The sequence below is a fragment of the Cyphomyrmex costatus genome, unplaced genomic scaffold, assembly GCF_001594065.2.
Source record: "Cyphomyrmex costatus isolate MS0001 unplaced genomic scaffold, Ccosl1.0 scaffold35, whole genome shotgun sequence".
NCBI classification, from domain to species: domain Eukaryota; kingdom Metazoa; phylum Arthropoda; class Insecta; order Hymenoptera; family Formicidae; genus Cyphomyrmex; species Cyphomyrmex costatus.
The window spans coordinates 944493-960856 of NW_017277664.1; the positions used below are offsets into that span (position 1 = coordinate 944493).

Here is a 16364-nt window from a genome sequence, read left to right on the forward strand (position 1 = left end):
GGGAGATTTAAGTATTCTAACATTAGATATGGAATTATATTTGTAAAGTATTCCAAAATGTAATATAGACTCCTCATTAATACATCTAATAAGAACTTTAAATATCTTATATACAAATTAATATTTTTGATGATAGAAATAATATAAATAATTTAAGAATTTATTATTCATTAATAAAATTTAAAAATTAATAGATAATATTTTACACAAATAATTAAGAAAATATGAAGCTTCAGAGAAATGGAAATAGTTAATAAAATTTTTCATATAGCTTTAAATAAATTTATTTTAAGACTTAATTTGTGAAATTCTATTATAAAATGATAGTGTAAAATATTCAAATCACAAAATTTAACAACTAATATATATATTTTTTCTCATTGCAATATTAAAAAAAATAATGCATATTTATTAAAGGTACCAGCAAAGGATGACGAAATCTCAGATGTACCGATGGAATATATCCTGAATGACGAGGATGATGAATAGCAGTTAGCAAAAAGAAAATTATGTTTTTACGACAAGAATAGAGAATATAAAATTATTAAATCCAGAAGAATATCTCGTTTGATGCAATATTTCGCAGTGATTTACGTTCGAAAGTTTTGGTGTGAAATAGTCTTATATTCACGACACAGGAAAAAAGAGAGGATGATATTACATAATGTATAAATAGTGAAATATATAACAAAATAAATATTTTGGAATATGACATATACCAACATTATTAATTTTTTCCGATTTTATATCGCATTAAGATACCACTTGTGGCATGGTGCACTTCTTCTGCGAAACTTTTAAAGTTGTGTATAGTGGTACCACCTAGAATAATTTTTATACCCGGATTTTGTTTGTTTAAATTATAAACAGCCAAACTTTCTTCATAAGTTGTACCTCCAATCATGAATATTATTATGTCTTGAGGTCTACAAAAATAGAACGATAATATATAATTGTATAATTTATATCTCTAATATGTATTTAGTTTTTGCTATTTCATTTATAAGTAATTTACCTTCGTGACATTATCATATTACCGAGATATGGGAATGCCTGCGTACTTAATCTTCCTTTTATTAAGTCCTCTAATGTTTCATTTATTAAAGGACAATGTTGCGTGTATATATTATCTACTCCACTTAATCCTTTGAATAACTTTTTGGTTATTTTAGCAACTGCTTCTCTATCAAATAAATTACTCTGTCTTGTGTTAACACCACTATATTCTAGTATATTATATACAAGCTGGAAATATGTTAGATTTGTATATTATATATGTATATCCATTTATCATGAAAACATTTAGTTATGTATAAATACCTTAATATATTTGTCTGAAACATTCCTCTTCTTAAGTAATTCTACTAAACCGTTTATATCATTGCTCGCATGTTTTTCATAATGTAGAGCATAAAGCATGACGAGTCGAACAGTATCCACATCTCGTACCTTCTGATTGCTGATAAGTGCTTTTATCTTGTGCAGCTGTAAACAACGATAAAAAAAATATATATATATACATAAAAATCTTTTAATCGTTTTATGAAGATACCACCTGCGAAGAATGATCGGTTTGACAACTTAATTCTTGTTCCAATTCTGATACTTCCAACAAATTGTGCTTTTCCACAAGAGATGAAAGTTCTCCGACTACTGTAACATGTTTTGATACAGTACCAGAAAGTTTCTTGAAAAGCGGATACGTCTCTACGAAGTGTTTCATATCAGCTATGCTTTCAACTTTTTGATGCTTCTTTGCTTTCTTTTGAAATTCATCCATCAATTCTTTTATTGTTTGTCCTATTTCTCCAAAGTTTAGGTACAAGTTCTGCTCAAGAATATATTCTTTTACATAAAAAGTCTTTCATAAAAAATGAAGTTTATATAAAGACTGAAGAATAAAATTATTCAAAAAATCAAAATAATTATATATAAAATTGCATTCAAAAGTATCATTTTTATTATATCTACTTGCTAGTGCTTCAAATATAAATGCACATATTAAATTGAATAAATTTTCTTACGTTTGCATAAAAGTCATCATGTTCCGCATTTAGAACAACTTCTTTCAATTCTTTGGAAATGCCTTTCACATGAGATAAGTTAACTCGATTATTATTAATTGTTAATAATTCGTGTACCATTGCTTGATACGTCCATTGATTCAGTAACGGCGTGATAGGATCATCTCTCCTATCAACTATTAGAAGGAGAGGATTAGATTCCTGTCTGAATTCAAAAGAACTTGATTCTTTACTGAGCACTTCTCTTATTTTCTCTGCTAATCTCTTTGCCATATCTGAACTATGTTGGTATCTAATATATGGACATTTCTTTAGTGATAACAAAACAGAAGTAATTCCTTGGACAGTTCTGTGTAAATGCACTGGATCCCAAGTCAATCCTTTAATTGTAACACAAATGAATAATATGAAAAATAGTCTTTGTTAAATATAATTTCTTACATCTATATAATAGCAACAAGTTCACAAAAGAACACTACCTTCAGAACAGGCATTTATTCCAAGCGAAAATAAGTGTGGATTAATTGCTAGATAATCTGCATAGAATTCATGTACTTCCCTGACTACCTCTAGCTCATCACTTTCCGCCAGAAGTTTTATATCCGCTTTGGCAATAATGTTACTAAAATCTAATTAAGTTTATTAGCAATTATTACTTTTAGTTTTCAGCTTACTTCTTCAACATCTAATTATTAAGAACATAATTTTTATAGAGGCATGATGTTACTCACAAATATAATATACTCCGTATTTAGGGTACCTAAGCTCCTTACAAAGCAAATCAACATTTTCCTTGGTCGGTCTTACAAATACTATGCATGTCAAATGTTTCAAGGTGTCGTTATGTGCAGCAGTGTCTATCCGTTCGAATAGGTATACTTCTCTCATCAATATCTCAGATTGACTATATAGCAAGCTAACTATACTTGTCTGAAATTTGAAAAAATAACAGAGAAATGGCAATTTTTGAAACCTATCAATTATTGTTTTTAAACAGCTGGGTTGCGTTCAGAATCATCATCTGAGTGCACCCAGGTGTCATGTTACTCTTGTTTATCATTCGTAAACAACAAAGATAAAACATCTGGGTGCATCCGGACAACGATTCTGAACGCACCACTGTTATATTGTTTATGTTTAAAGTGAAATATATATGTAATTGAAGAAGAAAAGGAGGGACAGAAGAGTTCAGCTATAAAAAAAAAAACAAACGTGATTCACAGCATTTATCGTGCTTACCGTTTGTTTATCCATTAACAGAACTTTCATACCAGGGCCGCTGTCATCTGTCATCCTCGTTATATAAAACTTCAAAGCGGTGACGACGTTCATTTTGACAGTTGGATTAGACCTTCAAGTGTGGTTAAAGTATTACGCGCACGAATATCTCACGCTGAATTCATATTTTTGTACATATACAGTCCACATAAAAACTTCTCAAGTGCCATGACGCATACTAACAAATTTTGACACACATACATAAAACTCGGATATAAAATGTCGTTCGCAATGGCACAGCTGTTCCCGATTCTTCGTTGATTGGTTCATTTCGAACATGGCGAGATTTGTCGCGTGACGTCATTCTGATTAAAAGCACATAAGAGAGATTATCTAAATTAATTGTCAGAACAGAACAGTAAGATCAATTAAAACTCTGCAATATCATTACTCTGTTTTCCTTTCTGCGATTGTGATTGGTCTCACTGTTTCGTTCCGCTGTAATTTCTGCTAACTCTGCTCCATGTGACGTCAACCTGAGAGCGGACTATGCCCGGGATTTAGCTGTGCCCATACAGGAAAAAAGTTGGGATGGCCGCTCTGAAGTTTCTCTCTATTTGATATTCAATAATTATTAAAATGTATGTTTTTTTTAGTTGAACTTCTTGCACGATTCATTTTTTGAAAGTATGACCAATGGCGGTCAAGTTATTTCCCTCTCAAGCGCATGATGTAAGCAACTGAAAAACAGGAATATGTTTTCGGCTGTAATTAGTCGATTCATACAGATTATGGAATATGGCTAATATAAATGCTCCATTTTTTTTTTTTTTTTAAGAAAAAAGAAAGAAAGATGACCGTGCAAGAGTCCGGCAAAAAGAACAGACCTTAAGAGCAGACCAATCGCAGTTGAATGAGAGAGAAATAATAGACTGTGATTGGTAAATTCCTCCGAGCGCCTGTATCGTAGATTGCAAGCATGCGTGAGTTGACGACTAGCCGGGAGCCGGGCCAGCCCGAAGATTGCCGACAGTTGTCGATAGTGTTCGTGCCTTCGTGGACTGTCGAGGTGTCGAGCCGTCGGGGATTGTGACCGATTGTCAGGAATTGTCGAGGACGGAGCGCGGAACGGAGTGAAGTGAACTGAACTGTTGCCGTACGCTTTGCATTTTGCTTTTACGAGTACTGATCCATGTGCGAGGCTTCCGGGACCTCTCTGCCCCCGTCCCTTGGCGATGCACCGGTGTGGCTTCTGAGAGTTCTGTAACGACTCGGGCGAAATAACATCCTCGCGGATCATCGGTGTTTTGCTTTTCTTCCCGGTCGGGCGTGCGTTCACGCAGATCGTGCGTGTCGTGCCACGATGGCCCTCAGCCAGACTAGCGTGGTGAGTAGAAACAAACGAGCGTGAACGTCGCGTTTCACTGGTGTTTACGCATTCCGGGCGATTTCTCGAGATTACGGGGTTTCCCTCCGGATTGTTCTGGATCTTTCGACATCTGCCGAAGAATGCCGCGGGCATTCGGCGGCGCGGTACGCTCAACCACGGAAGCATCGGGGAAGTCGCACCTTGGCTGAAAGATCCAGCATGATAGCACATTTGTGTTGTTCGATGTGGCTCTCCGAGTCTTACATACCGTCGTTTAATATTTAGATATCAAGCTGCGCCTTACATGCCACTGCGATATCTCTGAGCAATGTTTAGATGTTTTTGACTTGATTGGTTTCCTTAAATATATATATATATATATATATATAGAGAGAGAGAGAGAGAGAGAGAGAATTTCTTCTGATTTGGGATTTTCAGTATCTGTAGGTTCATAAAAATACTGGAATAAGCTAAATTGAGACCAGTATAAATCTACAAGTGCAGATGTCTATGTGATACACGATTATATTTCTTTTATGCTTCTATCTTTCAGAGTTACGTTTGATTATTATCAAAGAGGATTTAGATATAGACAAAGGTACTCATTGGAATGCGAAAGATATAGAAATAATATAATTTGCACACACTACAATTTATTTTTTAATAGCAATGCTTTTGCATATTTATAATTATGTAATATTTAATGTGACTGTTAAGATTAATTATAATTTATGGAAATATATGTGCTGTATACTTGCATATGCACTACAAAAATTTACTAAATTGTAATAAATATTTATTTGAATTATACCAACTAAATATTTACTAAATATAAATACATTTATTTAATACAAGAAAATTAATTTGATTTGATGATTATTTTTTATTAAATAAATATTTATATATTGTTTGTAAATGTTTAGTATTACTATTGGAAAAAATGTGTCAAATTTTAATAAATTTGTTCTCAGTGTGTATATATATTTTTAATATTCTTGCAACGTCAAAAGACTGAATATCACATAAATTGTTTTATGCACAGCTGAAGTTGTACAACACTGTGATAGAAGATGTAATATCAGGAGTACGAGAGTCATTTATAGACGAAGGTGTGGATGAGCAGGTTTTATTAGAGCTCAAGCAAATATGGGAAGCAAAACTAATGGCTAGCAAGGCTGTGGAATTAAATCCAGATCCACCAGAACCGCAAGTTCCTCAAATCAATACGCACAAATCTGTGTCTGTCAATAAAGGTAAAGGTGCTTTGAAAATTTCAGAGTTGAAAGTTAACTTAGAAAAATTGAATTTTTTTGAAACTTTGCATCTTGTTAAAAGTAACAGCCGTAATTGGTAGAGATTGAATGTATCATTAACAAACGACTTATTATGGTAAATTGTAACATAATTTGTACAAAATGGTATTAGTTGTAACTGCTATTAGTTGTAAAATATTCAGTAACGGTGATGCATTTTGTGGGAATAGGTCATTGCTATAAATTTAATGTTGTAACAGCTAATGTAGGAAATCATTTTGTACAACCATCTGCTGGAAACACAGTACCACAGACGCAACCTCAACAACAATCGCAACAGCAGCAGCAAGTGCAAGCACAGCCACAGCAACCGTCACAACCTCAGCAACATACACATCCTTCTACAGGAGCAACGTTGCAGCAACAGCAGCAACATTCGACGACGCCAGTGCAACAAGTGGTGACCGCTTCAGCTGTGCTTGAACGACAAGTACCCATACAGATCACCTTACCTCCACAAGCTGGTGTTCCAGATGCACCACAGCGTATCTTAAGCATACAAGTTCCTGCATCTGCCCTTCAAGGTAAAGCTTTTACTATATTTTATTTAAACTGAGTTGTGTAACACTAATTGATTTAACTTTTTATATATTTACATCTATATTGTAATATGAATATATAGATATATTTATGTTGGATCTTTTATTATTGTAATTTATTGTGAAGTTTATTCTTTTTAGCTAAACTTCCTGTACTTTTTGTCTTTTCTCCTTTTCTCTCTACGTTGGAAAAAAAAGAAAAAAAAATGAAGTTCAGTTAAAAAGAATAGAGGATTTATTTTGTAATAAAGTCTAAACACACATGTATACATGTCAACTATTTAACTATTTATCTATGTAAATAAAAAGAGAGATTATCTGTTTTTCTTTTCAGCAAACCATCTACATACAATTTTAACAGGTCCGGTAATTTCCGCCGCTATGGGTCTTCCAGCAAATTTAGCTTCAACTCTATTACAACAGCATGTGAATGCTACACTGCAAGGGCAAGCAACATTAACTCCATTACAAGTGAATCAACCTCTTCAAGTGGTTACGCAAAGTACGAACAGTGTCGTTACACAAAGGCCACCTCAAAATCAGGTAGAGTAAAATATTTAGTCTATGCAGACCGAGTGAAAACATAATGTAAAAGATAAGATAATTGATAAATGCCTACACATACACATACATTATATAAGTAACATACTATACATTATTCATTTTTCCAGCAGCAAAATAATATAAATCAGTTAGATGGAGGAGTCGGTGATTCTACTGACGATGACGATGAAGAGGAGGAAGAAGATAACGATGATGATGACGAGGACATTGATGAAAAGGAAGAGGAAGAAAATGATGAAGCTGCTGCTCGTGAAGAGGTTAATATTTATTATACACAGAGTGAGACATTTAAAACAAGTCACCTGAATAACTCGCTTGTTTTTTACAATAGAAGGAAAAGTATCAAACAAAAGTTGCTTGGTTTCGAGGGGCACATAATGTGATGTCAATAATTGTTTTGTAGGTGGAGGCATAAAGGATAGGCAAAGGTCAAATCTATCTTTTTAAATGGAATGATGTTTTTTTATTTACATTCTGATAGAACATTTTAAGACGAATACAGTGATCTATAATTGAAGGTCATTCAAGGTTACGCAAGATTAATAATGGAAAATAAATTGTTTCAAGACACTCTTTGAATAATGTCGTGTCTTCTCTGCTAGTTGGTATACCACTAATTGTTCAAGTATATCACGGTATGTAAATAAACATTGAATCGCATATAGCATTATCCATATTTACTGATCAAATTGAATTTATCTATCGATTGAAGTGCGTGTCTTGCGAAATATATAGATCATTATGGATGAAAATCATATCGACTTTTTCCGCTTTCGTATAACGCATTTCGCAAGAGTGCCTTGAAACAATTTATTTTCCATTCAATTATAGGTTACTGTATTCGTCTTAAAATGCGCTATTAGAATGTAAATAAAAAAACATCATTCCATTTAAAAAGACAGATTTGACCTTTATCTATTCTTTACGCCTCCACCTACAAAACAATTATTGATATCACATTATGTGCCTCTCGAAACCAAGCAACTTTTGTTTGATACTTGTCCTTCTATTGTTAAAAACAAGTGAGTTATTCAGGTGACCTGTTTTAAATGCCTCACCCTGTACATAAATTTCATGTAAATTGAGTGATTGTCTCACAAGAGACTTAATGTATTAGGAACCACTTAATTCCGAAGATGACGTTACGGATGACGATCCTGCTGATCTCTTCGACACCGATAATGTAGTCGTCTGTCAGTACGATAAGGTATGATAGTGATTCATATTTAAGTTTACGATAAAATGTAATATTCTACACATTACGATATTTCAACTCGGAGTCACATGCGATAACGTTTACTTTCAGATTACAAGGAGTCGGAATAAGTGGAAATTTTATCTGAAGGACGGTATAATGAATCTAAGTGGGAAAGATTATGTGTTCCAAAAGGCAAACGGGGACGCTGAATGGTAACTCTAAGTGCGATGTGAATATCGTGTTGCCCACAGTAAGCTCGACTCAGGGAGACTGCATATAAAGGCAACTTGATGATGTGTTCACGTGAAACTTGGTTAATATGAGAAATACCGATAGTTTCTACGATGATTCTTCTATCGATTGCATGATGCTGCCACAGGCAAGAATAAATGAAGTATAGGAGAACAAAAAATGACGAACATTATCACAATATTACAAACATCATATTGTTAATTTTGTGTTATATCTGTAGCCCTCTGAATAGCAGGATATTCGAGATATTTAGACATGCCGATTCTACTTATTGAAAGTAAATAAGTCACAAACATTAAAAATATTACTATATTATAAACGTAAAAAATATAATATATTATATTATAATATAATTTAATATAATATAATATATAAATTAGATTTTATTCTTTTATTCTGTTACTATCATTCAATCTTGAATATTCTATATTATTTTGTTAATTACATTTTTCTTTTATTTAAGAAAATTTAAGACCGAAAATCAAAAGGAACATAAAGAGTTAATTCATATAATTTTCATATAGTTCAAATTACGTATATGTAAGTTCAAAAATTGTACAAGAATCTCCTACTGTTAGTCATACGTTAGTGGAAACTTGCTTGTGGCCGAGATTCCTTCTATATAAAACAATTATAAAACAATTATTATAAAACAATCCACGACGGATTAGTTAGCTTTTTTAGCAAATGAATGAACTTAATTGGAGCAGGAGTACATTATGTATATATATTGACTGAATGATATATATATTGGCGAAAGCATCATATCGATTAGTGGATCTAGAGCCACTAACATCCGGATAATGAATGTGAAAATTGTGTATTCTATCGATATATACATAATATATACACATATATTATATACATATAATATAATATATATTTTGAAATTCTCAATTATAAACTTTTTCATGTGAAAGGAAGTTGAGGACTTCCATTTTCTATTTATGGAAAAAAACGATATCGTACGTATGCTTGAGTTGAAGGATTTTAAAAGATTGCAAAATCACGGTTCGTATATGTGATTTGGAATAATAAATGTGTCTTATTAATGTTACCAGGATTAATAAGTTCATTTAGCAGCAATAGAGAACAATTCAGCATTTAAGAGATTATTATCGGTATTTCGTTGAGAAAGTTTAAATTGATTGTGTAAGTGATAAAACTTAATTTTTGTTTTACTCAAAATCTTTAGAATAAAATATTGTTAAGTGTTATAACGTATTTTTCATTTAATTTTTAGATTTTTATTTAATATCTAGCAATTATCTATTTGGAATTGTATTGAAATTATATCAATTAACTTTCAGAACAATTTTAACCATCTTAGTCATTTAAGTCGTAAAATTCGTGAATTAGCAAATTTTGTTATTACGCTAAAATTTAAACAAAATCAATGACATGAGCGTGTATAAAAATTTATTCTTAAATTATAATTTATGAGTGGAGATTAATGTTTTATTAATTTAAGGTAATTATGTAATTGAAGAACAATATAAACAAATTTCTTTAAAATTGACAATGTGATTATTCCAAAATAGTGTGCAATTTTTGTATTGTATTGCATCACTACCGAAGATTTTTCAAATAATGATGTCATTTTTTATCTAGAGATTTTATTTTACAAATTTTTGGCCAAATCTTTAATTTCGTAAGATTATCGAAAAGGCGTATATATTTTATGAAAATTTTGGTAAAAAATCTTATAAAATATGATAATATACAGGTGCTGTTTGCAAAATATTACGATATCTACGTGTTGTTCGCTGTATGCCTTATATATTCCAAGTTTAAACTTCTTGGGATTTGGAAAATAAATGTTTCACAAGAAAACTGTTCTCTATAAATGTGCATGTGAATGTATGCATGTATGCGCATGTTAGTTTTAAAAACTCAGACAATCATAATTTCTTTAACAATGAGCATTCAAGAGTCCATAATTATTAGCATTTTCAACTGGGAAAACTAGTTCAACACTGATGCATTCTGAATGTAAATTTATTTGCATTCAATTGGACTTAGTGTGCATTAGTTTTCCCAGTGGAAAACGTTATATATTTTTTATTTGATCTTGTGTGTAATAATTGAAATCGGTACATGCTTATCTAAATTTTATGGGATTGTTTTTAATTAGGTTTTGTTCGATACAACTTCTGCTTCTCAAACTCATATTTACAGGCAGGCCACTGATAAAAAATATTTTATTAAATTTTTTACATAATAATATTTTTTACTCAATAAATTATAGATAAAAGTCAATTCTCGTTATTCTTCAAACAAAATATAATTATTTTTTAAATTTTAACAATATATATTTTTTAACATATATCATCTAGCATATAATAAAATTTAATCAATTTTATTCAAAACGCCATAAATAGAAACATTCTCAACGTTGAAGAATTAGGACTGTTGAATCTCGCAAATTCAATAGCTTAAATTTTCATTTGCGAAAAAAATGTGCCTATATATATATATATATATATATTATATATATATACATAATTTTTTAAATTGCTCTCATAAAATACTATATGAAGCTAGTAGAAAAAGTAGTTGTACAATCAAAATATTACAAAATGTACAAAACTCTAATTGCACATGTTAAAAATAATATCATAATTTTTTTTCCGAACATCCGTGTCTATTCTTCAGCGCATTTCTATCGAGTTTTTTAATTCGGCAACAAAAAAGGCAAACTGCTTTACTAATTAAAGCAGTTTAATTTTTTATCACATATTGAAGTCTATGTAGATTACAAATTACATATACGTTTAGATATAGGATTTGTAAATAAAATTATATATTTTGGATTTATATAAATTCATAACTGTGTGTCATCACCGATTTTCGATGTCAAATATATCAGAGATTCTGCAATTCCGAAACCAATCTCATATTTTTAAACAATCTATTGACATAATATTGCAGATAATTTGTATGCCATCTATCTGATTTCCAAGTACAAACGCAATTTTATCGCTCTGTGCTTCCTTTTACATATAAGATTGTAACATTAAATTGTAAATATTTAAAGGGAGCTTGTGACATGCAATTTATTAATTCCTCTTGTTTTATGAGCAAACAGTTGCAATTAATTATGTAAATGAAAAATCATAAAATTTGAGATAAACTCTTCCTAACGTGCGTTTTTGAGATATATTATTAATATTTTTTAATTTTATAAATATATGGTTATATTGATTGACTTAAGCAGTTTTACATTTAAAACTTATTAATGACTTATTAATACTGAAGATGGCTAAATTTTTGTCGAAACGTATGTGTACAATTTTATATCTAAAGATTTTAATATATATTTTTTCTTCAAGCGTAGGATGTTACGCTCTTTGTTATCACTGTTTATAAAATTTTGACATAAAGTTTAAATATTCAACAAACATGAATGTTATTGCAACTAAATATAATTGCGAGATCGAAACATCTCGTACATTTTTAGAAATTCATTAAAAACAATTTTTACATACGTTTGTAAAACAGTTCTTTCTTTTTTTTATTAAATATCGAATTAAATTTGTTTAATATGTACAAATACATTTTTAATATGTACAAATAGAAATGTTACAAACTCCTCTTTATTCGGGTAACTTAATATATAGAAAGATAATATATATATACATATACATATATTACTATGTAAAATAAAAACAGCAAAATCGTATTTTATGGTAATTTGTGAGCTCTTTTTCCTAATAGAAATAAATCATTAAGTCTTAAGTAAATCGATTGTGACATAATTTAATCACGTTTTGAAAAAAATTCACTGCGTTTTATTTAGTATCTAGTAAATACGACGCGTTTTGTAATATTACTTCATATCAGTCATGTTCTATATAAAGATGTATGAGTAGGCCATATATTTAAAGTAGACAATATCATTTCGCGACTATTTGAATGATTTAGATCGAGATCTTCCAATTAACTTAGACTAAAATAAATCATCTTTAATATTATTCTCAGAGAAGTCTGTATCTTGTTGGTTAGTACTAGGTTCTACCGTATTCATCTGTTCGTCAGAAACGGTCGTATTTTGCATGGAAGTTGGTATTACCGTAGATGTAATAACATTTCCATTGCTTTCCGATTCTGGTTTTCTTTTCAATTGTCCGACAATAGTTACATAATTAGCGGGTACCAAACCGACGTTCCTATTGTCGGTGGCTATCCACCAACCTGGTATACTTTTAGATTGCAGGGAACGCGGCGCCAGCCATATTTTTTGACCAGTTCTTAGGCTCAATTCCTCATTAGAAACCGCCATGAAATCGTACATCGCTGTTGCCACGCATACTGGATCCTCGCATTTCACCCATTCTTTCGGATCATTAACTGTAAATTTAATATATAATAAAATATATAAAGTATCAAAACATATCTTGAAAACAGAAATTACAGTGAAAAAAATTAGTTTATTTACAAACTGCATTGTATATTTTTTGTAAAATTTTTATAAACATGATTAGACATTTTTCAAGCATAAAAATTTAGTGACGGAAGACATAGATCGTTATTTGTAAAAATTTATTTCGTATTTATTTAGATTTAAAATATCCTTAGAGATGCAAAATAATTACCTTTTATTTGATTTTGCCTTATATTACTCGTTATTTTGTGAATTAGATATGGAATGGCGACAAATACACCGAGGAGTAAAATATTCATCCAAGGAGAAATCTTTTCGTTTGTCGTCGTCGTCGTCATCATCGTTATCGGTGTTTGTTCTCTGTTTGTTAGTTGCGATATTGATTGCTGCCACAAGTCTTCGACAGTATTTTGCGATTGAAGACCTAGCAATAATTATTAAATAATAAATTATGTAAATAAAGATAAAAGTTTTGGTCATATAAAAAGCTTACCAAGCATAAATAAAATCCTTCTATAGATCCATTTCATAACGCGGATTAAAGCAAACGTGCTTAATAATTGACCGATTGTTGACCGCAGTCTTCCAATATTATCAGCCACGCTTAAAATCGCACGGAAGGAATTTGTCAATGCAAAATATGTTGATTCCAGTAACATTGTGAGGGACGAAAATGTGTGTAATACAGTCTCTACTACACGAAAAGTCGATCTTGTACTTTCCTCTGCATATTGTTGAAACCTGCAATATGAAAAGTAAACTCTTTTATGTTTTCTATCTTAGAATCGTAATTTCTATTACTGTAATTTAATTTCAATCTCGGTTTAATTTATTCTTTATCTTTTTCTCATTCTCAAAACATCATAAACCAATCGTAAGAACGACGTATAAACATCTTGAAACATTACCTACTTAAGATGATTTCGAAATAAAAACTGACTATGAATATTGGTCTCTTAAAACAAGATGAAGATGAAAAGTTAATTAAAATTAGACACATTAAACAGAGATGGAAGTTAATTTATATTGGTAGAAATGAACATTAGTACAAGAACCTTGGATATGACTGAAGATTATACTTTTTCAAACAAGAATTTAAAATGATAACTCATAGGAGGGTTTAATTATAATAATTGAATTTACATTAGATCTGTCCTTTTTGTGTGTGACTGTATAATTTATACTTTTTCTTGAGTTTATCAAGACTGAATTGCTATGTTTCTTAAGCTTATTCTACAATAGGGTTAAAAGCCATAAACCTTAAGAAATCAACCAATCATAATTGATTCATATATATTATTCTTTTCATATTTAACAATAATTGACCAATTTCTTATGACTTATGATTACGATTCTATGGCAGAACAGGCATTAAACATGATATAATATTAATTAAAAAAGTTCTACATTTTTATTCTCTTTCATTATTTTATATCTCAGTAGTCTAAATTAGATAATTATAGATGACCTCCTTTTCCAATATACCTGTTCTCCACATCACCACTGTGTCCTCCAATTTGTCCATAGCTGTTACCAGAATAGGGAATGTAACTACCAAAAGATCCATATCCACCGTAACCTCTGTAACCTCCGTAACCTCCATATCCATAACTGCTGTAACCATAATTCGAACTGTATGGTCTATAATCGTTGTATCCTAAATAACTTTGAACTGGTTGGCGAGGCGGCAATGGAGGTGGAATGGCCCCAGCTCCAGTTTGAAAGGATGAGTGTGATCCTGGCATGCTGAACAGAATCAAAATCTTCATTGTTTGTTTCAAATATCATTAAGATGGGCATTAATCTAACCACTTTCTTTGTGGAGTAGAAAACTGTAATCTGTATATTTATTTTCAAATGTATAAAAGAATATTATTAAATGATTATCAAGAAAGCTGTATATTAAAACGTCAAGAGGCCTATCCTTTTTAGCTGAACTTAAATTCTTACACGCAGTTCATCTTTTCTCTCCAATGTGAAAAGAAAAAGAGGAAAGCTGAACCGTGCGAGAAATCTAACTAAAAAGAACAGGCCTAATATAACCTTATAATTAAAAGATTAAAAGTTTACAAAAAATAATCAAATATATTCAAAGTGTATATTTATTCTAGATACATCCTTTTTTATTTTCCTCCACATTTTTTTATATTTTCTATTGCTAAAGGTAAACAATTATAAGGAGTAAGACGTCAAAACAGAATATGATCGAATGTTGAAAGATTATATTGATGCAGAATTCGGTCGATCAGCAAAGTGATCAGACAAATGTCTTGTGATATCACCATGATTCTGAGGATTATTTCCTATAGAGACGCCGATGTCTTACCTGGTTGAAAAGCTAGAATTCCTGAGCTGATTACTATTGACAACGTTACTCCGTCCTGGTGCCATCGTTCTCGAATTTCTATTTCTTCTCGAACGTTTATTTCTCTGAAGATTATTGCGTTTACAATCGGCGTAGAACGATCTGCTAATCACGCTGATTACGCAGTTCAAAGTTCAAAACAGAAACCTTAAAAAAAGGAACCGTGCACTTTCTCACGTCCGAAGGATTCTCAGACGATGGTGGGGCGTTCACTCTTCAAGTCCTCACGTGTACTAGTTTTCCGTCTATTTCTTTTTCTTGAAGTCCGTGGATTTTGGATATCACGTAAATCACATTCTGTCGCGAAATTGCGCGAACGTCTCGCGTGCGATAAATATTCGTATTGACGTATTAAGGCACTCCAGATGTGAGCACTCGCTTGTACGCCTGCGAAAGGCGGACATGATCAATAAAATCGAACGACTTCGCGGTATTTTTAAAAACTCGAGTTTATGTTGCAATTGAAACAATATTCTAATATATTTTTTTATTCAATTAAATAAACATATACATAATCATATATATTTATAAGTAATATGTAAATTAATATATTTTTAATTAATATACTTATAATAATGTATATTTATAATTAACATGTATATTATAATTAAAATCACTATAATAAAAAGATTCACATAACATAAAATTAAATTAATGACGTATTATATGAATAACTTACATTTAAAAGTGATGAAACTTATAAAAAAATCATAAATTATATGTCCAAGACGTTTAATTATTTTCTAACAATTAGGAGAGATATATATATATATAATAATATAAAAATTATGGCTTTTATTTAATTATTATATCTTATATTGATTAAAATATGGATCACGTATATATATTTCTGTAATTGTAAGATAAAAATTAGAAGTAATTATACAGACACATTAAGGATTATAATATTTCAAGAACAAAAAATGTTATTGCTCACAGTAAAAGAATTTATTTAACATTAGATAAATTTGAATGTTATAATAATAATGATAAAATCATACATCACATAGATAATACTTAATACGTCGATTTTAAATAAAATATGCAACACGGACAATTTTGCAAACTTGAAGAAGCACAAAGACTTTCATCATATATATCTCTCATATACATATATCTCTCTTATATTAACAATTTT

General features: G+C 30.7%; 4 protein-coding genes across 7 annotated transcripts in view; 2 read left to right on the forward strand and 2 right to left on the reverse strand.

The window, feature by feature from the left end:
• LOC108776273 (metaxin-1) overlaps nucleotides 1-507 on the forward strand; it is a 3792-nt gene extending 3285 nt beyond the window's left edge. For both annotated transcript variants that reach the window (XM_018542835.1, XM_018542836.1), the window contains one exon: nucleotides 418-507. In XM_018542835.1, the coding sequence (XP_018398337.1) occupies nucleotides 418-434 (17 nt within the window). In that variant the 3' untranslated portion in view covers nucleotides 435-507. The remainder of the gene's footprint in view (nucleotides 1-417) is intronic.
• Nucleotides 508-578: 71 nt separating this feature from the next.
• Vps45 (vacuolar protein sorting 45) lies at nucleotides 579-3564 on the reverse strand. The gene is made up of 8 exons (XM_018542834.1): nucleotides 3264-3564; nucleotides 2756-2954; nucleotides 2504-2653; nucleotides 2025-2404; nucleotides 1556-1828; nucleotides 1321-1485; nucleotides 1016-1245; nucleotides 579-926 (listed from the first exon to the last, which is right to left on the reverse strand). Exons 1-8 carry the CDS (start codon nucleotides 3354-3356, stop codon nucleotides 728-730), a joined length of 1689 nt encoding a protein of 562 aa, XP_018398336.1. The 5' UTR covers nucleotides 3357-3564; the 3' UTR covers nucleotides 579-727.
• Nucleotides 3565-4477: 913 nt separating this feature from the next.
• Nucleotides 4478-8765, forward strand: TfIIA-L (transcription factor IIA L). Of its 3 annotated transcripts, none has more exons than XM_018542859.1 (7): nucleotides 4478-4629; nucleotides 5654-5864; nucleotides 6125-6448; nucleotides 6798-7006; nucleotides 7135-7284; nucleotides 8145-8234; nucleotides 8334-8765. In XM_018542859.1, exons 1-7 carry the CDS (start codon nucleotides 4606-4608, stop codon nucleotides 8439-8441), a joined length of 1116 nt encoding a protein of 371 aa, XP_018398361.1. In that variant the 5' UTR covers nucleotides 4478-4605; the 3' UTR covers nucleotides 8442-8765. The 3 variants fall into 3 exon arrangements, with proteins under 3 accessions (XP_018398361.1, XP_018398362.1, XP_018398363.1); XM_018542860.1 differs by having other exon boundaries at nucleotides 7138-7284; XM_018542861.1 differs by having other exon boundaries at nucleotides 6170-6448.
• A 3565-nt stretch (nucleotides 8766-12330) lies between these two features.
• Pex13 (peroxisomal biogenesis factor 13) lies at nucleotides 12331-15612 on the reverse strand. Its single transcript, XM_018542892.1, has 5 exons — nucleotides 15188-15612; nucleotides 14347-14607; nucleotides 13355-13602; nucleotides 13073-13285; nucleotides 12331-12827 (listed from the first exon to the last, which is right to left on the reverse strand). Exons 1-5 carry the CDS (start codon nucleotides 15250-15252, stop codon nucleotides 12427-12429), a joined length of 1188 nt encoding a protein of 395 aa, XP_018398394.1. The 5' UTR covers nucleotides 15253-15612; the 3' UTR covers nucleotides 12331-12426.
• Nucleotides 15613-16364: the final 752 nt, after the last annotated feature.